The sequence below is a fragment of the Anomaloglossus baeobatrachus genome, chromosome 12, assembly GCF_048569485.1.
Source record: "Anomaloglossus baeobatrachus isolate aAnoBae1 chromosome 12, aAnoBae1.hap1, whole genome shotgun sequence".
NCBI lineage: Eukaryota > Metazoa > Chordata > Amphibia > Anura > Aromobatidae > Anomaloglossus > Anomaloglossus baeobatrachus.
This window is the reverse complement of record NC_134364.1, coordinates 40,981,994-41,006,614: the sequence shown is the minus strand read 5'-3', so window position 1 is coordinate 41,006,614 and position 24,621 is coordinate 40,981,994. Positions and strand designations below refer to the sequence as shown.

The following is a 24,621-nucleotide window of genomic DNA, read 5'->3' as shown; positions in this document are numbered from 1 at the left end:
GTGACACATCACTGGAATCAGGGTCTCAGCCCCTACATTATGCTGCTCTCAGATTACATAACAAATGCTTCTCAAAAAAACACTGTTTGCACATAGCCTAAAAGATCTGCATTTCATTTTTCTATCCCAGGTAATCGTTTTTTCTTGAATAACTTTTACATTATGCATTTGGTGGGAAAGTACTACTATGCTGCCCTCCAAACTAATCTGTATTCAATTTTATTAAAACTAGTGGAAAAAAAATTGTGGGGGGGGTAAAATGGTTGAAACCGGTAACTTACCTGCGAGAGTAACATTGACGCTCTCTGAAACTTACTCCCCCACCACAGGAACGACTACAGTCTCCCCAGTCACTCCAGTTGTCCCAAAAATCGCTCTGTCTTTTATGCCTACTAGCCTGTAAAACATGACATTTAGTCAAAAGGTGTAATACGCCATATTCTATTTATTATTGTAATGCGCCATTTATTCAACTGCATTTTACAAGTGAAAAGGGGTGTACATAATAATAAACAAGTACAACAATTATGAACAATACAAGACACAGACTGGTACAGGAGGACAGGGGACCCTGCCCGCGAGGGCTCACAGTCTACAGGGGATGGGTCGTGTGGCGCTATAGCGAAATGAAGGTTACTGCAGAATGTAGGCTTGTCGGAAGAAGTAGGTCTTCAGGTTCCTTTTGAAGTTTTCTACGGTGGGCGAGAGTCTGATATATTGGGGTAGAGAGTTCCAGAGTATAGGGGAGGCACGGGAGAAATCTTGTATGCGACTGTGGGAAGAGGAGATAAGAGGGGAGTAGAAAAGGAGATCTTGTGAGGATCGGAGATTGCGTGTATGTAAGTACTGGGAGACTAGGTCACAGATGTAGGGAGGAGACAGGCTGTGGATGGTTTTGTATGTTATGGTTAGTGTTTTGAACTGGAGTCGTTGGGCGATGGGAAGCCAGTGAAGGGATTGGCAGAGTGGCGAGACCAGGGAATAGCGAGGCGAGAGGTGGATTAGTTGAACAGCAAAGTTTAGGATAGATTGGAAGAGTGCAAGAGCGTTCGAAGGGAGGCACAGAGAAGGAGGTTACAGTAGTACAGGCAGGAGATAATGAGGGCATGCACTAATGTTTTTGCAGAATCTTGGTTTAGGAATATATTGGATCCTGGAAATATTTTTAAGTTGGAGTTGGCAGGAGGTGGAAAGGGCTTGGATATATGGCTTAAAGGAGAGAGCATAGTCAAGGTTTACCGCAAGGCAGCGAGTTTGCGGGACTGGGGAAAGTGAGCAGCTATTGAGCATGATGGACAGGTCTGTTGGGAGGATTGACTGAGATGGTGGAAAGTTGATGAATTCTGTTTTGTCCATGTTATGTTTTAGAAATTGAGAGTAGAAAAAGGATGAAACAGCAGACACAGACATTGCGGAATTCTGGTTAGTAAGGAGGTGATGTCAGGTCCAGAGAGGTGTATCATCAGCATAGAGATGATATTGAAAGCCATAGGATGCTATGAGCTGTCCTAGGCCGAAGGTATAGATGGAAAAGAGGAGGTTCCAGGAGCTGAACCTTGGGGGACACAGACAGATAGGAGGTGAGATAAGAAGGTAGTCGGAGAGTGTGAGACGCTAAATGTCCAGTCGGTTAGGTATGAAGAGATCCTAGATAGGGCCAAGTCTGTGATGCCCAAAGATGAGAGAATCTGTAGTAGGAGGAAATGGTCCACTGTGTCGAAGGCAGAGGACAGGTCCAGGAGGAGGAGAACAGAGTAGTGTTGCCTGGCTTTGGTGGTTAGTAGGTAATTGGTGACTTTAGTTAGGGCAGTTTCAGATGAATGATGCGGTCGGAGGCCAGATTGTAACCAGTCAAAGAAGGAGCACATTGAGAGGTGGGAGGACAGTTCAAAATGGACATGCTGTTCCAGGAGTTTTGAGGCGTAGGGGAGAAGAGATGTGTGACGATAGCTACACAAATGATTGATTGCTCTCAGTGAGAGAAACAAAATTAAAATTTTGTAGTTGTGATACCTTTTAACACTAGAACTACTGGACTCGTGACACCTATATAGAAATACATGGTGCAAAGTAGTCAAAATGACTACCTCAGTAGTTCTAGTGTTAATGGCTAACTAGACAGATGGCTAGACAGACACAGAGGATGGGTCAGGGGAGGGCTTTTTGAGGATGGCTGTGATCAAGGCATGTTTAAGGCATAAGGGGAAGACACCAGCTGTTAGTGATAGGTTGAAGAGATGGGTTAGGGTTGGAATAAAAACTGTGTTGAGGTTGGGGACGATGTGGGACAGGATTGGGTCAAATGTACAGGTGGTGAGATGTGATCTGAAGAGTAGATAATTACCCTTCTGTAATGCCGGAGAATCTTGATTTGGAGGAAGAAAGGCTGAGTACTTATGAGGAGGCACTGTGGAGACTATAGGGCAAAGCTTTCTCTGATTGTGTCAATCTTCTGCTTGAAGAATGAGATAGATAAGAGGAGAAAAATGGTGAGGGTCTGTTTGTATGAGATGAGGTGTTAGCTGGAATGAGATCTCTTCTATCTCTGCTCAGCAACCCTGGAAGCCCGTCTCAGTTTTTTTTAATCAGACTGGTGTGCCAGGGTTGCCTGTTCATTGTGCAAGTCTTGGTATGTGTGATGGGGTGACCGATTAAAGAGCTAGAGCTATTGTGGTATAATATTAAGTAGCGGCAGTGTCTGCATTGTGTAAGGAACCAATGTGTGCAAGGCAAAAAAGCTCAAAGTGTATATCAAGGTGTTTAAGATTTCTGTGAGGGTGTATATGTTTGTGGGGTGGGGACTGTGTACTTGAGAGGGAAGAGAATGTAAGTTGGTTGTGGTCAGACAGGAGAGAGGTAAGTTATATAGCTTAGATTGGGGACAGAGGCAGGTGAAGACGAGGTCCAGAGTGTGGCCATCTTTGTGGTCATTAAGCGAGGTCTAAGGAGGAAGTGAGTGTTAGACACTTAGAGACAGCTGAGTGGCAACTGGCAATGGGGGATGTTGAAATTGCCCATGATGATGGTGAGGATGTCACAGGACAGGAAATTAAGTAACCATGTGGTGAGGTGGTCAACAAAGGTGCTGACTGACCCTGGAGTTTGGTAAATGACAGCCAGTTGGAAGGGGAGTAGATGTGGGCAGTGTACCTCAAAAGAAGGGAGAGTGACGGAGGGTGGTAAGAGAATTGGGGTGAAGGGCCAGTTAGGTCAGGCAGGACAAACTCCTCCACCATGCTTGTTATTGGGGTGGGGGGTGAGAAAGATGTAAACCACTATAAAATAAAGTGCAGCTGAAGACGCTGTCACAGGGGGTGAGCCAGGTTTTGGTGATGCCAAGGAAGGAGATTTTGTTAGAGATGAAAAGGACATGGATGTAGGAACGTTTGTTGGAGACAGAGCAAGCTTTCCATAGAGCTCCTGTTAGTGGGGGCTGGGTGAATGGGTATAAGGTTAGAAATATTGCGGAAATCCATGCTAGATCATGGATGGGGGTTTTAGACGTGATACACAACATCAGTGAATTAGCATGACGGGTGGCCAGCTCTGGAAACTGCTTTTCTATCATTACTCATGTGAATGTTTTTGGGGCTTAGAATAAGTTTTGCAATTCAATTTTTGCACCATTTAGACTTTACAGGCTCTGTGTTTCCATGCACTTTAAACTTTTAAATTTGCTTTATAGTCATAAAGAACCTTAAAGGAGCAAAAAAAAAAAACAACAAACAAAACAGAAAACAATTAGAAAGTCTGTTATTTCACATTCTCAGCGAGCTCACTGATGGATTCTCGGTTAACGCATTCTACAGCCAGCAATATATAATGAGGCTATAGAATGCAAATGGTGCAAAATTCTATTGAAACTCAATTTAATAAATGATTTTAGGGAGATCTATATGCATTCAATAAAAAAATGCTCTAAAAAAGGTGGACAATGTAATAACTGGGGCCACTAAATGTGGTTTTAATGTGGCAGGGTATTAAAACACCACTGGCCACAATTCAATCAATTAATACGCCATATTCTATGAGACCAACTGCATTAACCTCACAACACAGCATGGACGGAGCAGTCAAAGAGCTTGCAGGAAAATGTCGGAGCCAATGATGTGCGTATCTGCATGGAATGTTACATTAGGGTAATGGATTCTAATTTATGCTGTACAGTCCCTTTATCTGTGTTCACCTACGGCATGAGCCGGGGGCGTCAAATACATGACCCCCCCCCCCCCAATCTAGGCTTCTTAGAATTAGAGCGCAATTATAAAGCAGATCTGCCTTTAGAAATCAGTTCATGGACAAATCAGACAAGTCCTAGTATATGTGAAGCTTAGACAATAACTAATGAGTATCTGTTAGACGTGCCCCCACAGAGACATACATACAGATGAAACACTTGTGGGAACGTATGCACATTGTCCACAGGCAACATGAGCTCACGTTTTGGCATAAAAATGTGATTGCTAAGCAATTACCTGAGCTACTGAAATAACATGAGATTACACCGTGGGAATTAAGCCGAAAGAGGGAAAAAAAAACACATCGGAAGCATTGGCAAAAGAAAAAAAAGGCAATTTTATCATATCAGAATATGAAGCTTTCCGTCTGTTAAATTACGGACAGTTCCACCTTAAATGCAATCTGTCAGTAGTATTTCACCCCCCTAACTATATACATGCACATGTAGCTGTTGTAAAGATATTACTGGACTTCTCTTTAAATGTTCAGTCGCTTCCTCAGTTACTGAGAAATCAGTATTTGCATTAATATGCAAATGAGTCTGAAGAGCTATGGTAGATCTGAAGCCTCTGTCACTCCACCTCTATCCCAGTTCAGAATCGCCTACACCTGCCTGCTTGACTTACAACCTCTCAATGCTGGGTAAATTCAGGCAAAGGACCCGTCAGACAAGAAGGAGGTAGCGGCGCTGGGCGGGGAATAGAGCTGGAGTGACTGAAGCTTTAGATCTGCCATAGCTCTTCAGCCTCATTTGCATATCAATTCAAACATTGAGGTCTCAGTAAGGGAGGATCGGACTGGACATGTAAAGTTATTGATGGTCTTTGAATAAACTATATGCACATATAGTTTGGGGTGTGAAATCCTGCTGACAGACTCCCTTTAAAATAAAAAAAGGACAACAGCAAACGCACAAAAATAAATACAGTGCCTTGCGAAAGTATTCGGCCCCCTTCAGTTTTTCAACCTTTTCCCACATTTCAGGCTTCAAACATAAAGATAAAAATTGTAATGTTATGCTGAAGAATCAACAACAAGTGGGACACCATTGTGAAGGTGAATGAAATGTATTGCTTGTTTTAAACTTTTTTAAAAAAATAAATAACTGAAAAGTGGGGTGTGCAAAATTATTCATCCCCTTTACTTTCAGTGCAGCAAACTCACTCCAGAAGTCCATTGAGGATCTCTGAATGATCCAATGTTGTCCTAAATGACTGATGATGATAAATATAATCCACCTGTGTGTAACCAAGTCTCCGTATAAATGCACCTGCTCTGTGATAGTCTCAGTGTTCTGTGTAAAGCACGGATAGCATCATGAAGACCAAGGAACACAACAGGCAGATCCGTGATACTGTTGTGGAGAAGCTTAAGACGGATTTGGTTACAAAAAGATTTCCAAAACTTTAAACATCCCAAGCAGCACTGTGCAAGCAATCATATTGAAATGGAAGTAGTATCATACTACTGCAAATCTACCAAGACCCGGCCGTCCATCCAAACTTTCAGCTCAAACAAGGAGAAGACTGATCAGAGATGCAGCCAAGAGGCCCATGATCCCTCTGGATGAACTGCAGAGATCTACAGCTGAGGTGGAAGAGTATGTCCATAGGAGGAAAATCAGTCATACACTGCACAAATCTGGCCTTTATGGAAGAGTGGCAAAGAAAAAGCCATTTCTCAAAGATATACATAAAAAGTGTCGTTTAAAGTTTGCCACAAACCACCTGGGAGACACACCAAACATGTGGAAGAATGTGCTCTGGTCAGATGAAACCAAAATCAAACTATTTGGGCACAATGCCAAACGATATGTTTGGCGTAGAAGCAACACATCTCATCACCCTGAACACACCATCCCCACTGTCAAACCTAGTGGTGGCAGCATCATGGCTTGGGCCTGCTTTTCTTAAGCAGGGACAGGGAAGATGGTTAAAATTGATGGGAAGATGGAAGAAGCCAAATACAAGGACCATTCTTGAAGAAAACCTGTTGGAGTCTGCAAAAGACCTGAAACTAGGACAGAAATTTATATTTCAACAAGACAATGATCCCAAACAAAGCAAAATCTACAGTGGAATGGTTCACAAATAAACGTATCTAGGTGTTAGAATGGCCAAGTCACAGTCCAGACCTGAATCCAATCGAGAATCTGTGGAAAGAGCTGAAAACTGCTGTTCACAAACGCCTCCATCCAACCTCACTCAGCTCCAGCTGTTTACAAAGGAAGAATGTATGAGAATTTCAGCCTCTCGATGTGCAAAACTGATAGAGACATACCCCAAGAGACTTGCAGCTGTAATCGCAGCAGAAGGTGGCACTACAAAGTATTAACTTAAAGGGGACGAATAATATTGCACGCCCCAATTTTCAGTTTTTTTTTAAAACAGTTTAAAATAAGCAATACATTTCGTTCAACTTCACAATTGTGTCCCACTTGTTGTTGATTCTTCACCATAACATTAACATTTTTATCTTTATGTTTGAAGCCTGAAATGTGGGAAAAGGTTGAAAAATTCAAGGAGGCCGAATACTTTCACTAGGCACTGTAAATCTCCATTTCTTGTCTCATGCTACATTTAAATCTGAGAAATATATAGAGACATCTTCTGTGTGTCTCAGGAGGTAAGTCATGTCCCCATACTCACTATAATACATCTGTTGTGCAATTGATAGATCATAAAAGTCAGATTGGCCAGTGTCCAACACTGATGTTAATGGATATAAAGAGCTGGGGTGCCCATTCCCCCATTTCCAGAGGTCACAGTCCATGGGTGATGGAAACAGTTAAATCATCAGAATTTGATAAGGAGTGATTCTGACATCCAGCTTGGATTGTATTACCAAAAAAGGCCTGACATTTCCAACCTAAGTTACTGGCCACCTCTGCAGTCTATCAGTGGTAGCCGGTCTCATAAGCAATGAATGCATGCTCACAAGCTCTTTGCTATAGAGCTTGCAAGTGTGGCGGCCCTGAGGCTTCCGTCGCCGCAGAGATATTGCACCTCAGCCAGAGGTGTGATATCCCATCCTGGGTAAGAATGGGGTCACCTACCGGTCCACAGACTAAACTTGCACACACCAATTGGTAGGCATACACTGGGTCAGGGATAGTGGCAGCAACCCCCATAGATGTATTCATGGGGCCGTAAGTCCCATTTCTGGTCCCAATAGTGTGGGTGGGGCCTAGTCAGTGGGTGTGTGGGAGGGGTCAGCAAGTGTGAATAGACAAAAGAACCAGGAAGTTCTAGTTCAGTCTAGTCAAGTCTGGAGAGGCAGAGGGAGAAGGAGAGGGAGGTAGTTACCTCAGGAGAGTGAAGGAGAAAAGACTGAGGAGAAAATGACAGAAGGAAGTTCCTGGTGGAGATCCTGGGGTCTAGTTAGGCCCAGGTGACACCGAGAAAGAAAGGATCCCAGGGCCACAGAAGGGCATATTGGCTCATGGCCTGTTCCACTGAAAGATCGGGTGGAGGAATCTGGCTGCATTCGGGGACGATCCCCAGACAGAGGGAAGAAAGACAATTCCTCAAAAGTAACACCGGAAAGCCTAGGGTGGTTGCAAGCGCCCAGGGCCACAACCTGCCAAAGATCCCCTGTGAAGGGGCAAGATACAACTGCGGTTAGCTCCCTTCGTTCAGGCCCTGTGGTGGAGGCAAAGACCAGCACAGCTACAATGGTCAAGGCTAGGAAGTCATTCTGGAAAGAGACACAGGAGGGGTGCACCGGTATTGACCTCTGAACTACCCGGGATCGGCGGAGGCACCTGACAGTGGATCCCAGCATACTGTGGGCAACCGGTTTGCTAGCACCTGGACTCAGAAAACAGTGAGTAAAGACCATAACTGCAAGCCCTGTGTCGTCTGATTCATTCTGCACCTTGTCCACAAACACCATAGAACCTACAAAGTACCAAAGGTTGCCCCGGGGTACCCGCTCTACCTGTGGAGAGCAAGCAACATCTCAGCTGCTATAACATCAGCCCCGGAGGTTCCTTCCAGCAGCTGCGGCCCTAAAGAGCTGCAATTTACCACAGGTGGCGTCACGAATATTCATATAAACATTATCATCATCTCCCCAAATCGCCACATTAACTGACTCCACCAGGGTCACGAAGTCGGGCCCCGCCACCACTGACTACCCCGGACTAGTTGGTCCCGACACCAAGTCACCTAAGGCCCTGGGGTGGGCGAGTCACAAGCACCTATCTGAAGCTGGACGGACCCAGCTATCCTCAGTCCTTCGCTGCAGAATCACAGCTACCTCTGCTTTCAGCATCATATTTCAGGCCAGAAGCTCTCATGGCAAGCAGAAAGCAAATAGCGGATTTTATAAATAAAAATATCTGGAGCATCTGTAATGTGCCACTAATCGTGATCTAGGCACTGTTCTTTTTCACCCAAACACGGTAGATGAAAGATGGGGTTCTGGCTAGTTGTGTGGACTTGTGTTGTATGGTCAGTACACCTGTGCGGGCCGCATGTTGCCGATGACTTGGGCAGGCCAGGACCAGTTGCTAACTGTTTCGCTAAAGGAGACCACCATGTTTTACTTACTGTAACAGCATCTTCATAACAACTGTACAAAGGAGATAGTGGGCACATGTCTTGTCATACGTTTCTTTATCAACACAAAGCATCTCCAGCAACAGTTCCTTCACTCCTTCCATCTAAGCTGTTCCTGTCCTCAATAGTCCTGTTCGTTTCACCACCACACAGCTCAACATGACAGGACAGTCCATGACAGTTATTCTTTCCCGGCTGCGGTTCTACATCTTGTTTTCCTTGCAAAGGAGAGGAGTTGCCAATTTGGCCAGACTATAGCTTTACGTCTACGGACGCCTATGGGGCTTCTGCTCAGGGCACCCCCTTTGTCTCGTGTTTTATTCCGTCCGGGCATGTTACCTTCAAGAGTTGTGAACTGCCTAGCGCCTTACTGCTGCGCGTCCTATTTGAGGACTCGTCTCACTCGGTCACTCATTCTCTCAGTCAGTCCGCTGACCTGACTCTGTTGAATCACTGCATGTTCCACCACCTGTTTCTTCATTCTAGTCACACCATCTCAGGCTCCAGTCTGTTTAGCTGCAGGGCCACCCACGACATGTGGCCTTGTCAACTAACCAGACCTAGTCTGCTCTAGTCACACATTGGGCCCTATCTGATGTTCTACCAGAAACCATCCCTTTCCCTGCATTCTAGCCACTCCCACTATGGGCTAGTCCCAACAATTAACCATGTCTGAACCTATTAGCACAACACACAGAAAACACTACAACATAACACAATTCACAATGACACAGGACATAATTTACACCACACTACATGACACCACCACAAATGATGTCTTCAGGGGGGAACGCAACAACAAGGCCATCTCCTTACACAAAGAAGTTTCGGTTTTGGACCATAAAGTAGATGTACATCAAACTTACTGAGTAAGCAGAATCCAGTACCAAAGTAAAGGTAAGCAGCAATAATGGGGTCTTCATTTTACCTGTCAAATAAATGAGATGTAGGTAGAAAATTAAATAATTTACACAATTTTACAAGTTACAAGGAAAAATATCCATCTACACACAAGTAGCAGAAATTCACAAAAGACATTAACCCCATTTTCTAAGGGCTGAATAAAATATTTGCACTGGGAAAGTGATACTTTTAGTTGTGCAAAAGAGGAGAATTAAATGTAAGATTGTCCACAGATAACCACCAGAGACAGAGGATGGTGGGGTGGGTTTAATAATAATAATAATAATAATAATTTTATTCATTTATATAGCGCTATTAATTCCACAGCACTTTACATACATTGGCAACACTGTCCCCATTGGGGCTCACAATCTAGAGTCCCTATCAGTATGTCTTTGAAGTGTGGGAGGAAACCGGAGAACCCGGAGGAAACCCACTCAAACACGGGGAGAACATACAAGCTCCTTGCAGATGGTGTCCTTGGTGGGATTTGAACCCAGGACCCCAGTGCTGCAAGACTGCAGTGCTAACCACTGAGCCACCGTGTTGCTGAGGGTTACGAGACCACAGACTTGGGCACCAGAGTTTGTGCTTTTCTCGGGCAGAAAAAGCCAATTCAGTTCCGTCAATTAAAATTGGCTTGGTTGCAACGTCATGGACATATTTTTTTTTTTTTTTTTTTTTTAAGGTATTAGTGACAAACTTTTGTTCCACTTACTAGGACTGTTTTTGTCTTCTTTTGCAGCCTGCACAGCTCTCCGGTCTACAGAATAGCTGCTGATGGAGGAGCAATGACCACACCTTTGGTCTGCTCTAGTCACGCACTGGGCCCTATCTGATGTTCCACCAGAACACATCCATCATCTTCCTCCAACTGTAAAGTATCGCACACGGGAAAGCCGCTTTTCTAGTGAAGGAGGTTGATGGACGGGTTTGATCACAGTCCTCCATCTTACATATTAGTAAGTGCTACAAAATCATGTCCCCCCCCCCCAAACAAAAAAAAATGCATAAAGTGGCCAACCTCTTGAAAGGCAGCATGAATGAGATATAGGATTGCATCCAAATATATTTTCTCTGAAAATCAGATCTTCTCTGAAAGGCTCCAGCACGTCAGGAGACAATTGAGTTAGAAGATCTAGCCAGAGACAATAGCCAGAAACGTGGCTAGTCCAGGTTCGCCCTTGGCCAACACTGCTCAAGGTGATTGATAGGTCTCTTGTTATGGGAAAGTCCTGTCAATCACCTCTAGCAGCACTGGGAAAACTTGGCCAGGGGCAACACCGGACTAGTCTAGTCTGTCCTTATGGTCTCCAGCGAGGTCGTCTAACCTGGATGCAGCCTGGATCTGATTCATGTTGCCCACGGTTTGGGCAGAATGAATCAGTTGACAGGTTTTCTTTAACCAACTCGCATCCATGTATAGTTTAGTGAATGGGCTGAAATAATTGCATGATGGCTCATGCTGAGAAGAGCTTACGTAGCTCAGATCTTCTGTTTATGATTAACTTTGAAAGTTCTGTAAAACTCTACACATGACATAAGAGAATAATTTCCTTGCAGAATTGTTACTTATAATAAACTACGATGGAAACAATTACTGTTGGATAAACCCTATAATAGTTATTAACTGGAGACAAAACAAAAAGGCAACAAGTGACAGCGCAAAAGAATCTGAGACAGATGTGGCGGCTGCACCAGAAGTCTCCACCTCAAGTCTTTTAGCATTTATACAGAATCTCAGACATCTTCATTGTTGGTGGGGTTTTGCTTAGCTTTGATGCGGGTTCCTTACCTGTTCTTCCCAAATGTTTGCCTTTGGCTCTGTATTTGCGCCAACATGCAGAACGGCACGTCGTTTCATGCCAAGCTTTGAGCAAAGACCCAGTTTTACAGGCCTGCCAGGTTCAGAAGCATCGCTTTTTTGGCTTGCGTCCGAACTATTTGGTCACACAGGAAAGCTTCTCCAACAAATACGCGTCCAGATGTTTGTTAAACTGATGACATGAGGCTATGAATGGAAAAGAAAGATGATGTTCAAACATCCGGTTCATACAGACAAGAATAGATTAATGTCACTAGAACTAATTGATTTACTTTACAATTAGATGTAGGAAATAGTCTTTATTATCTATATGATCTGTGCTTTATAGGTACTAATTATAGGACTGGCAAAAAAAAGCACACACAAGCCCCCAGGCTTCCAGAAGCTCTTTATAATTCCCATCAGTGGTTTGCTACAAATCTCTACAGCCACAGCATTAACCAAGGGCCACGGAGAAATCTTATTGTATACAATATATTGGGTTTTATGTATTCATAGTACACATAATAGGAAAGTAGTCAGCTGTGCAAAACCAAAAAGGCTTTCCTATATAGGTCCAGTTTAAAAAAAAACAAAAAAAACAAAAGCAACACTAAGCACAGAAGATATATTAAAAATCCTTTTTTGGATTCGGTCTGACATTGCAATACAAATAAAGAACATATACATAAACCTTCTGTGTCTCTCAGGAGCTCAGTCATGCCCCATCCTCCTTCTCACTGTCCTGTCCTCCGTCTGGCTGTAAGACAACTGACTGCAGCAGTAGCCTCCACCCTCTACCTTGTCATCAGTAGGACAAAAGATTAAAAAAGCCCCATCCATTTGTCAAAGATTGAAGAGCTTCAATCACCAACTAAAGATGTAACTAATCAATAGTGATGGGCGTACCTGCAGATACTCGGGATCGGTGGGTTAAAAAAAAACAAAAAAAAAACAACAACAATATTGATATTGATCCCAGGTATTTGGCTGGATGCCGGTCCCCAAACAAGTCTATCAGGACCTGAATCAGGTACTTAAAAATGGTGGTAGAAGGGATAGGGGGCTTGGAGCAAGCGTTTCATACTTCTTGATCTCCATGCTGCTGTACACTGCTTCCGGGGCTACTCAATATCTTCATGCATATGCACCACTTCCCCCGCCCTTTTACAATCCAGGTCCAACTGCTGGGGGAGACCTCCGGGTCTCTCCCAGGGTCACGGAGTAGGATTTCAAATCAGAACTGCACAGATGTATATGAATCAGGAAAATGACCACACAGAGAAACGTGTCTCTATTTGGGAGAAGTGGAGGTTTTCTGCCCATGTCTTCAAAAGTATAACATTTTATACAGCTTTTTGGACAGTCCTGTAAAACAACATTCCTTTAAGTCATTCAGGTGTGTGTTGGAACAGATGAGAGTCTACTCAAGAATATTGCTTATTCATGAGTCTAACCGGTTTTCAAAGTACCTGTTCTATTGAAGAATGTCAGTTTACTTATTTAAGAGACTACAAACTCATTACTTAAGTGGGCTTTACACACTACGATTTCGCTACAGCGATCTCGCTGGGGTCACGGATTTTGTAATGCACATCCGGCCGCTGTAGCGATCTTGTTGTGTGTGACTACTACGAGCAATTTTGGATTGTTGCAAAAACGTCCAAAATCGCTCCTCGTTGACATGGGGGTCCATTCTCAATTATCGCTGCTGTCGCGTGTGACGCCGCAGGAACGAGGAACCTCTCCTTACCTGCCACACGCCAGCAATGAGGAAGGAAGAAGGTGGGCGGGATGTTCGTCCCGCTCATCTCCGCCCCTCCGCTTTGATTGGGCAGCCGCTTAGTGACGTCGCTGTGACGCCGAGCGAACTGCCCCCTTAGAAAGGAGGCGGATCGCCAGTCACAGCGACGTCGCCGACCAGGTAAATATGTGTGACGCTGCCGTAGTGATAATGTTCGCTACGGCAGCAATCTTCACATATCGCCATAACGATTGGGGCGGATGCTATCACGCTCGCTATCGCTAGCATCGGCTAGTGATGTCGCAGCGCGTAAAGCCACCCTTAGCCCTAAGCATAGTTTGTTTACATATACAATCCTTGCAACATTTCAGTCAGGTATATGCAGAGAACAATACATAAAACATTCAAAATACAGATTAATCTTATTATATTATAATATTATTATACCGCACAAACAATTCATAGCCTAGGCCTTCACATTCCCATCACTAGTGATCCGCAGTGGAGATGAGTGGACCCGTGGAAGTTCTTTTCGGTGGGTTCAGCCGAATGTAAGATAAAGTTCAGTTTAGCACCCGGACTTGATCTGAATCCAAATGGAAGCTACTAATTGGGCAGTTCGAGTCTCTATCCACATGCAGCCAGCCATAAACAGATCACTTCTGGGGGCAGGTGGGTGAGGTTTTTCCATTTTTTTTTAAGTTTAGTGCACCTCACATCTGATCACGCTGCTGTTATCTCCAGCCCGAGTTGTTCAAATACTGCAAGCGTCTCGCACTGGGCCGAGCACCGAGCGTGGCCGAGCACCGTGATGACTGCACAAGTGGTTTTCAAACATAAAGCACCTGAACCCTGAACACAAATTATGCTTTTTCTTTGTAAAGTCTCCGTTTGGTACGAACACCGAACCTCGGGTCCGCTCATCTCTCATCAGCAGGAGAATAACCCGCTTTGTTCTCTGCAGGATCTATAGTCTTTCTACCAGACTGACAATTTCAGGAGCCTACAGAAAATACTGGACACTAAAGCAATGATGACAGCCTTCTCTTTTATTGCAATTTAAACACTTCTTCCTAGGTTTAGTGTTCATGTAGGCATAGTCTAGCACCATTATTTGTACACTGTATGGTGGTATTACTATTGTTATGTTGTCACTGAAGATGCTGCATGAAAACTAAATTTCTAGGATGGCATTTTGCGTTGGTTTAGTTGCACCCAACCACCCCCCCCCCCCATGGAATAGGTTCCCTAAGCAGCAGAATAATAAAATAAAATATTCTGGCAATGTGTTAACATAAAATATTTAAGACTTCTAGGTCACAAAGAGTAATAATATACTTAGAGATTTCAAGTTAGGGTCCCAGTATACAAAAAATTACCTTGTCACGGCTATCGAGCTCACATGCATTGGCCAATACATAAGCCAAGTATCTCTTTTTCAAATATTCCTATAGCAGTAATGCAATACCAGAGTTCCCTTATTCATTGTTAGCATTCTAGAGTGCAGCTGTATGTGTTTTTGTAGTTATACTTAGAGACACAGTCTGCAGGGGTTCAGTGCTGAGTCTCCACTGCTGCTCCTGGTGTCTGTTATTGTCTGCAGCGCTGCAGCCAATCAGTTAGCTCAGCGGTTCGTGCCAGCTACACAGTCAAAGATGCTGCGCTGGATCCGGGCAGGGTGAGAAAAGAACATTTCTCTTTTTGAGAACAAACAGCAACTGTGGGGAAAGGGGGTTTTCAAGAAACTAGCATATATTTTGATTCAGCTAGCAAAAATGAAACCATTTTCGCTCTTTGAATGGTGTATTAGCAAACTGTGACCTTTAAATTTGCAGACACACTGCAACAGGCTGATGCTGTAGAACTAAACATAGCCAAAATCTGAAAGATGATTAATTAACCCCTTCGTCCCTAGCCTGTTTTCACCTTCATGATCCGGCCAATTTTTTTTGCAATTCTGACCAATGTCATTTTGACAGGTTATAACTCTGGAACACTTCAACAGTATCCAGTGATTCTGACAATGTTTTTTTTTTTGACATATTGAATTTTATGATAGTGGAAAATTTAGGAGGATAGTTTTGCATTTATTTGTGAAAGTATCGGAAATTTGGAGAAAGTTTTGAAAATTTCACAATTTTCAAACTTTTGATTTTTATGTCTTTATCCGGAATTATGTCACACAAAATCGTTAATAAATAACATTTCCCACATGTCTACTTTACATCAACACCATTTTTGGAATATATTTTTGTTGTTAGGAAGTTACAAGGGTTAAAACGTTTAGCAACAATTTCTCATTTTTCCAACAAAATTTACAAAACCATTTTTTTTTTTTAGGGACCACATCACATTTGAAGGGACTTTGAGAGGCCTAGGTGACAGAAAGTACGCAAAAGTGACACCATTCTAAAAACGGCTTCCCTCAAAACCACATGCAAGAAATGTATTAACCCTTTAGGTGCCTCAAAAAAATAAAAGCAATGTGGAAGGAAAGAATGAAAATGTTACTTCTCCACCACAAAAATGTTACTTTAACCCCAAGTTTTGCATTTTCACAAGGGTAACAGAAGAAAATGCACCAAATAGTTTGTTTTTATGCAATTTCTCCTGGATATGTCGCTGCCCCATATGTGGTGGAAAACTACTGTTTGGGCGCAGGATTGGAAGGGAAGGAGAACTATTTGACTTTTGGAACTCAAAATTGTCTGGAATCATTAGCAGACACCATGTCATGTTTTGAGAGCCCCTGATGTGATTAAACAGTGGCTCCCTCCCCCCACAATTAACCCCATTTTGGAAACTAGACCCCTCAAAGAATTTATCAAGCTATTTGGTGAGCATCTTGAACGTCCAGGTGCTTCATAGAATTTTATAACGTTGAGCAACGACAATAAAAAAAACAAAAACATTATTACCATAAAAATATTGCTTTAACCCAATTTTTTAGATTTTTACATGGGTAGCAATAGAAAACGAAGCATACAATTTGTTGTGCAATTTCTCGCGGGTACCCCATGTGTAATGGAAAACTTCTCTTTGGGCGCACGGCTTAGAAAGGAACACTATTTGAATTTTGGAAGGCCATTTTGGCTGGAATAGATTGCGGACACCATGTCACATTTGAAGATCCTCTGACATGCCAAATCAGCAAAAACTCCCCAAAAGTGAATCCATTATGGTAACTACACCTCTCAAGGAATTCTTGTTGGGGGTGTAGTGAGTAATTGTAACCCTAAGGTGATTCACAGAATTATATAAAAATGGGTTGTGAAAATAAAAAAAAAAAATACAATTTTTCCACTTAGGCTAAGTTCACACATCCTGTGTTTTGCATCAGTCACAATCCGTCGCCTTGGGGAATTACGGTATCCTGCAAAATATTTTGCAGGAATCCTGTATTTCCCCATAGACTTCTATTAGCGACGGATTGCGACTGATGACCCTGCGTTGCATCCGCTGCGTCGCGGTCCGTCGTTTTTGACTGACCGCCGAGCGGGGAGCAACGCAGAATGTAACGTTTTTCGGGCCGTCAAAATTAACGCGCCGCGCAGGAATCCGTCGCCATCCGTCAAGCTTGTAATGCATGTCTATGGTGCTGGATTCCGTCGTAATCCGTCTTACAACGGAATCCAGCGCAGGATTCCGTCATGCTCTACTGAGCATGCCCAGCATGCTTGGCACGCCCACTGGGCTGTCCCAAACACAGACGGATCATGACTGATCCGTCAAAAAACGGACGCACAGCGGATGTAACGGACGCAACTGATCCGTTTTTTCACAGGATTCCTGTGAAAGGAATCCTGTGAAAAACACATCAGTTGCATCAGTCGACATCTTGAAAATGACTGATCCGTTGCTGACGGACCTGACGGATTGAAAACACAGGATGTGTGAACTTAGCCTTAGATGTTGCTTTGAGCCCAAAGTTTTAAATTTCAAAAAGGGTAACAGAAGAAAATGGACCAAAGAATTTGTTATGCAATTTCTCATGAGTTTGCCAATACCTCATATCTGATCAAAAACTACTTGTGAGGCACAGTACAAAGGGAAGAAGGGAAGGAGCGTCATATTAGAGCTCATATTTAGTTGGAATGGTCTGTGGGTTTCATGTCACATTGACAGAGCCTCTGAGGTGCCAGAACAGCAGAACCCCCATAAGTGACCCCATCTTCCTTAATTAATCTAGGGGTGCAGTGAGCATGTTGATACCACATGTGTCTCACATAATTTTAGACAATGGGCAGTGAAGAAAGAATATTTACTTTTTTTTTCCACTAAAATTGTTAGGGTTTTTTTTAGCCCCAAGTGATTAATTTTTATAAAGCCAAGAAGAAACAAAAAGTACTACGCAGTTTGATGCGTACTTTATCCTTAGTGCACCAATACCCTCCATGTAATCGTGAACCACTTTTGAGGTACAGTGCAAGGTTGAGAAGGAATGAGCTTCACTATATGCTGGAAGGGTCTGCGGCTGCCGTGTCACATTGGCAGAGTCCCTAAGGTGCCAGAACAGCGGAAATACCCCACAAATGACCCTATTTTACAAACTGCACCTCTCAATTAATTCATCTAGGAAGGCAGTGAGCATACAGACATCACAGGTATGTCACAAAATGTTATACTATTGGGTGGTGAAGAAAACAAGAATTACATTTTTACCACAAACCTGTTGTCTTAACCTCAGATTTCCAATTTTCTCAAGGGGAATAGGAGCATGTGAGTGTACAGTACTGTTTGGCCACACGGCAGGGCTTGGGAGGGAAGAAGCGACATTTGACTTTTGGAGCACAGATTTTCCTAACATAGTTTGTGGACTCCAATTGCAAAGCCCCTCAGTGCCAGAAAAGTACAAACGCAGTCAAGTGACCCCATTTTGGAAATTACAGTCCTCTGCAAATTAATCTACGGGTATAGTGATGATTTTGTCTCTGGAAACACCTATGGAGTCAAGCGCAGAGAAGGTTGCAGAATTTAAAAATTACAATTAAGATTGTAGTCGCCCAGTACATTGTAGTGCCTGAACATAGTGCCCAGCTTGTGCTATGGGGACATGCACGCCATAAATTACCTGGGCTCTCCTCACTACAACAATGCCAAACATGTGCAGCTAATTCTGGTTTAGACACATTGTGGTGCACAGAAGGGAGGGGGGAATTTGTATTTGGAAGTGCAGGTTTTGCTGGATTTCCTATTTGGGGGGAGCCATAGCGCTTTTCCAGAGCCTCTGTGCTACCAGTAATGTTGAGGCCCCCTATATGTCCGTTAACAGATGACGTACCCGAGTGAGGACTTGTTTTTTGTTGTTTTTTTTTCTATTTTGATTTGAATGCTATTTTGGTGGCAATTTGGGGTACAGAGCATTTTGAATCAATTCACATTTATCCTCTGCTCTATGCTGATCACTTACATTAGGGTATCCATCTAAGAAATACATGATTTAGGTGACGCCTCCAACGGGTCCATTCACTAATGAAGCAGCAGAGTTAAGGCCGCTTTACACGCTACGACATCGCTAGCAATTGCTAGCGATGTCGAGCGCGAAAGCACCAGCCCCCGTCGTACATGCGATATCGTGTGATCGCTGCCGTAGCGAACATTATCACTACGGCAGCGTCACATGCACTTACCTGCTCTGCGACGTCGTTGTAACCGGCGAACCGCCTCCTTTCTAAGGGGGCAGTTCGTTCAGCGTCACAGCGACGTCACAGCAGCATCACTGAACCGCCATCCAATAGAAGCGGAGGGGCGGAGTTGAGCGGGACGTAACATCCCGCCTACCTCCTTCCTTCCACATTGCCGACGGCCACAGGTAAGGTGAGGTTCCTCGTTCCTGCAGTGTCACACATAGCGATGTGTGCTGCCGCAGGAGCGACGAACTACATCGTACACACTGCAGCAGCGATATTCGAGAATAGGGGGGCATGTCACCAATGAGCGATTTTGACCGTTTTTGCGACGATTCAAAATCGCTCATAAGTGTCATACGCAAAGACATCACTAAAGCGACCGGATGTGCGTCACAAATTTCGTGACCCCAACGAGATCGCTTGAGCGATGTCGCAGCGTGTAAATTGGCCTTTACTTTTGACTCAGTTTTTTCTCTGTTACACGGTGTCCACAAAAGTGCACAAAACTGTTGGCTACACTTTTGTACACTCCTAAAAGAGACACATAAAAAAGGTGACACTACTGGACCACAAGCCAGATGGGAGTTCAAAATGACTTCTCCTGCCTTACTACAGTGCATTTTCTTTTGGAAATTTTGGCTGACTCATATTATTCAGAGATTTAAGCTTTCAGTGTAGAGCACAGAATTAATGTGAGCTGTGCCATACTGCGATCTTTGAAAAAAAAAACCAACTAAACAAATAAAATAAACAGCAGTTGAAGAATTGACTTTATTACGATTATTTAGATCATTGTCATACACGAAAAAAACAAACACTTTTTTTTACAAAATAAAGGTTTTTTTGCATTACCAAAATATTAAAACTATAGTTTTTGGGGGGGGTTTGCCGGAAGAGTCATATGAGGGCTTGTTTTTTGCGGCATGAGTTGGAGTTTTTATTGGAACTATTTTGGACCACATAAGATTGTATGATCGCTTTCTACTTCGGTTCTTGTAAGGCAGAATCAGGAAGAAAAAGACATGCAGGAATGGTGGAAAGGGATTAACGCCATTCACCGTGTTGTAAAAGTTATAACACAGCTCTATTCTTGGGGTAAGTACGACTACGGAGATACCATAATATATATATATATATATATATATATATATATATATATTATGTATACACACACACACACACACACACTCACGCAGTACAGACCAAACGTTTGGACACACATTCTCAAAGAGTTTTCTTTATTTTCATGACTCTAAAAATTGTAGATTCACATTGAAGGCATCAAAACTATGAATTAACACATGTGGAATGAAATACTTAAAGTGTGAAACAACTGAAAATATGTCTTATATTCTAGGTTCTTCAAAGTAGCCACCTTTTGCTTTGATTTCTGCTTTGCACACTCTTGGCATTCTCTTGATGAGCTTCAAAAGGTAGTCACCGGAAATGGTTTTCCAACAGTCTTGAAGGAGTTCCCAGAGATGCTTAGCACTTGTTGGCCCTTTTGCCTTCACTCTGCGGTCCAGCTCACCCCAAACCATCTCGATTGGGTTCAGGTCTGGTGACTGTGGAGACCAGGTCATCTGGCGTAGCCCCCCATCCCTCTCCTTCTTAGTCAAATAGCCCTTACACAGCCTGGAGGTGTGTTTGGGGTCATTGTCTTGTTGAAAAATAAATTATGGTCCAACTAAACGCAAACCGGATGGAATAGCATGCCGCTGCAAGATGCTGTGGTAGCCATGCTGGTTCTGTATGCCTTCAATTTTGAATAAATCCTCCTCCTCCATGCTTTACAGTGGGAACCAGGTATGTAGAGTCCATCCGTTCACCTTTTCTGCGTCGCACAAAGACACGGTGTTTGGATCCAAAGATCTCAAATTTGGACTCATCAGACCAAAGCACAGATGTCCACTGGTCTAATGTCCATTCCTTGTGTTATTTAGCCCGAACAAGTCTCTTCTGCTTGTTGCCTGTCCTTAGCAGTGGTTTCCTAGCAGCTATTTTACCATGAAGGCCTGCTGCACAAAGTCTCCTCTTAACAGCTGTTCTAGAGATGTGTCTGCTGCTACAACTCTGTGTGGCATTGACCTGGTCTCTTATCCGAGCTCCTGTTAACCTGCGATTTCTGAGGCTGGTGACTCGGATAAACTTATCCTCCGCAGCAGAGGTGACTCTTGGTCTTCCTTTCCTGGGGCGGTCCTCATGTGAGCCAGTTAGTTCTTTGTAGCGTTTCATGGTTTTTGCCACTGCACTTGGGGACACTTTCAAAGTTTTCCCAATTTTTCGGACTGACTGACCTTCATTTCTTAAAGTAATGATGGCCACTTGTTTTTCTTTACTTAGCTGCTTTTTTCTTGCAATAATACAAATTCTAACAGTTTATTCAGTAGGACTATCAGGTTTGTATCCACCAGACTTCTGCACAACACAACTGATGGTCCCAACCCCATTTATAAGGTAAGAAATTCCACTTATTAAACGTGACAGGGCACACCTGTGAAATGAAAACCATTTCTGGTAACTACCTCTTGAAGCTCATCAAGAGAATGCCAAGAGTGTGCAAATCAGTAATCAAAGCAAAAGGTGGCTACTTTGAAGAACCTAGAATATAAGACATATTTTCAGTCGTTTCACACTTTTTTCGTTAAGTATTTCATTTCACATGTGTTAATTCATAGTTTTGATGCCTTTAATGTGAATCTACAATTTTCAGAGTCATGAAAATTAAGAAAACTCTTTGAATAAGGTGTGTCCAAACTTTTGATCTGTACTGTATATTTTAATACTCTGCTGCTTTAACACTATAAACATAATTTTATAGAAAAAAAATGTTTTTGCATTGCTATATTCTGAGAGCTATAGCTTTTTTATTTTTTAGGCTGACCGAGCTGTATAGCGGCTTGTTTTTTTGTGGGACAAGATGATGATTTCAGTGATATAATTTTTATTCATATATGACTTTTTGATCGCATTTTATCCCACTTTTTTCTCCGCTGTATGATGAAAATAAAAGTTTTTTTGCTACATTATTTCTTTAATTTTTTTTTTGTGGTGTTCACTGAAGAGGTTAACCTGTGTCACAGTTTTAAAGATCGGGTTGTTTTGGACATGGCGATACCAAATGTGTTCTCCTTTTGTTTTTGTTTTTATATAAACATACAGATTTATCAGTATAACTTTTTTCTGTTATTAATTTTCAGATTTGAAAAAAATACTTTTACAATTTTTTTTTTTTTTTTTTACTTACATTAGTCCCTTTTTAACATTAACGTTCATTACTCTGATTATGTAATATATTGCAAAGCACCAGCATTGCAATACATTATACCTGTCAGTACTACAGTGGCAGCAGGCTCTTAGACCCTGCTCCTAGTATGGTCTAACAGGCTTGCCGTAGATGGCTGGCCCAGGGGTCGTCGTGATGACCTCAGGTTGTCATGGCAACGATTGGGCCCCCGTGATTGAAAGAGGGAGCACACTCCCTCTCTCAGATTCCTAAATGCTGTGATCGCTATTGATTGCGGCATTTAGGAGATTAAACAGCCAGTGGCATTTGCAGGATTAAACAGTTCTTGGTGGCGATCGTACAGACACAGCTATTGGGCCCCATGCTATCGCCATAACGTAACTATACGTCATCAGTTGGGAACCCCTATCCAACCATGATGTATAGGTACTTCAATTGTCAGGAAAGAGCTAAAACATTATTCTTAAATAAGCAAAATTGCTAAAGTGCATGTAAGAACAATCAACTTTGCAGTTACCTTCACTGTTCATTCTTAAGAATAAAGTGGTTTTTAATTCTATTGTTTACTACTCATTGCCTAGCTGTTCAGCTGCTGCTGTAGTGAATAGTGTATCAGAGGTGGAAAATTTTCCGGCAATTAGAGCAGCGCTTACAAGCACTTTCTAATAGTGCTTGTAAGCGGTTCTTTGAAGCTGGCCAGACCGTTGTAATTGTCCATTTTCAGTGGCACGCTGCACCACGGTCCTCTGATACTGCAATGACAAAGCTACCTCTGCATAATTGGAGAGCACAACAACAATGCCACTGGTCTAAACTGTTATCAATCGGGCGTGCACCGCATCCCAGCTAAGCATGAAGCCTGGATGCTAAATGATGAGACAACCAGTTTAAAATCAGGTTCTTGATCTTAATGCATGATCCTCCAGTCTTCTTACCTGGCTACAATGTAGAAATCAGGTTCTTATTCATGTGACCGTGGTTTGGGCAGCAAGAATCCGATGACATGTCTGTAAATAGCAGAACGATTTCTTTTCCTGCTACCTAGTCAAGTCAGATAACCAGCTAAAGTGATCCCAACTTTGATAAAGCAACTGAGGGGTAGGTAGCAAAAAAAAAAATGGACAAAATCAAAAGTCAAAATCCCTATTTCCTGCAGCCAGCACTACAGAAAGCAGATGGGCCACAGGGGACAAGACTGTACTGGCATCAGCACCGACACCGCTCAAAGAGATGGAAAAGTGGCAGCGACAACTTATGAGTCCTGACAGATTGAGCATATTATTAAGCCAATTCTTAAAATTGGTGGTGGCTACAGTGGGAACCCCTGTTCCCCGAATGGAGTTTTTTTAAAATTGCGCTTTACTCACCCTCTTTGGGTCCAGCCTGAGTGTCCTCCGCTGCTCCCAATGTCTGTTATTATCTGCAATGTTGATGCCATATAGAAATGGCTGTAGCCACTCACTGAGCTCAGCAGCTTGTACTATCAACCTGGGCAGAGACGCTGATCTCAGTGATTGGCAGCAGCGGTTTCAAAATGACATCAGCATTTCAGACAATAACAGATACCGGACCGGGAGCAGCAACAGAGACTCTGTGTAGGACCCACTGAGGGTGATTAAAACACAGTTTGAATTTTTTTAAATCTAAGGTAACTTATAAAAACCTTTACCATACAAAAAACGATCTCAACCTATAGAGCAATGGACAGCACAATTCTTTTTCACACGGATTGGATCTAAACTTAAAGGGTTTGGACACTTTATGTTCATTTTACAAGATATGTTGAGGACTTTATTTTGTGGCACTAACCAATATTTAAGAGCCGCCTTCCTCACAACTTTGCAGAGTTCTGCTCACCGCAATATGACCGCTGACGGAGGGTCACGTCTCCAGACCTGTCCATTAGAGACCCCAATTGAAGAGCAGCTTTCCCATGTGAGATTTGGAGGAGGTTGACAAAGCCATTATGTAGATAGTGGAGGTGTCCAATCTGTGGGGAAGGTGTAGGAGAACCTGTAATACTTCTATATTGTCAAGTGCCACAAAATCATAATGTGAAGATCTGAGGTTGTAGGTTGTAGTAATCACCTAGGCACCTACGATGCAACAATTTGTATTCTTCCATCCATGGACTTACAGCAACTCCAGGTAGATGGCCAAAACAAGATGCCCCAGTCCATGAGATCCCAAACCAGGACTGGTAGTGCCACTGTCCCCATACTAGGTAATACCCACTGTCTCCCAACTTTTGGTTGTCCCACAGCTTCTGTATCCCCTGGCAGTATAGTCTGTAGTCATAGCCCATGCTCCTCCAGACGATGGATACCACAGCCATAGCGTGTGTATCCAGCGCCAACCGCCAACAATGACTCACCCCTCATCAGTGTCCTAAGTACCCAAAGCCGACCCTCGAGTTCGAGCCCAGACTCAAGGGAAACACCCCTCCTATGCTACCTGTGCATTGGTGGAGGGATTTTCCAGTGGCTGAGCCC

General features: G+C 43.1%; 1 protein-coding gene across 2 annotated transcripts in view; it reads right to left on the bottom strand.

Moving 5' to 3' along the window:
* Positions 1-24,621, bottom strand: part of PAPLN (papilin, proteoglycan like sulfated glycoprotein) — a 138,067-nt gene that overhangs the window by 82,227 nt on the left and 31,219 nt on the right. For both annotated transcript variants that reach the window (XM_075330119.1, XM_075330120.1), the window contains exons 2-4: positions 11,500-11,715; positions 9,668-9,729; positions 282-397 (exon numbers count right to left, since the gene is read on the bottom strand). In XM_075330119.1, coding sequence (XP_075186234.1) covers positions 282-397; positions 9,668-9,724 — 173 coding nt within the window. In that variant the 5' untranslated portion in view covers positions 9,725-9,729; positions 11,500-11,715. The remainder of the gene's footprint in view (positions 1-281; positions 398-9,667; positions 9,730-11,499; positions 11,716-24,621) is intronic.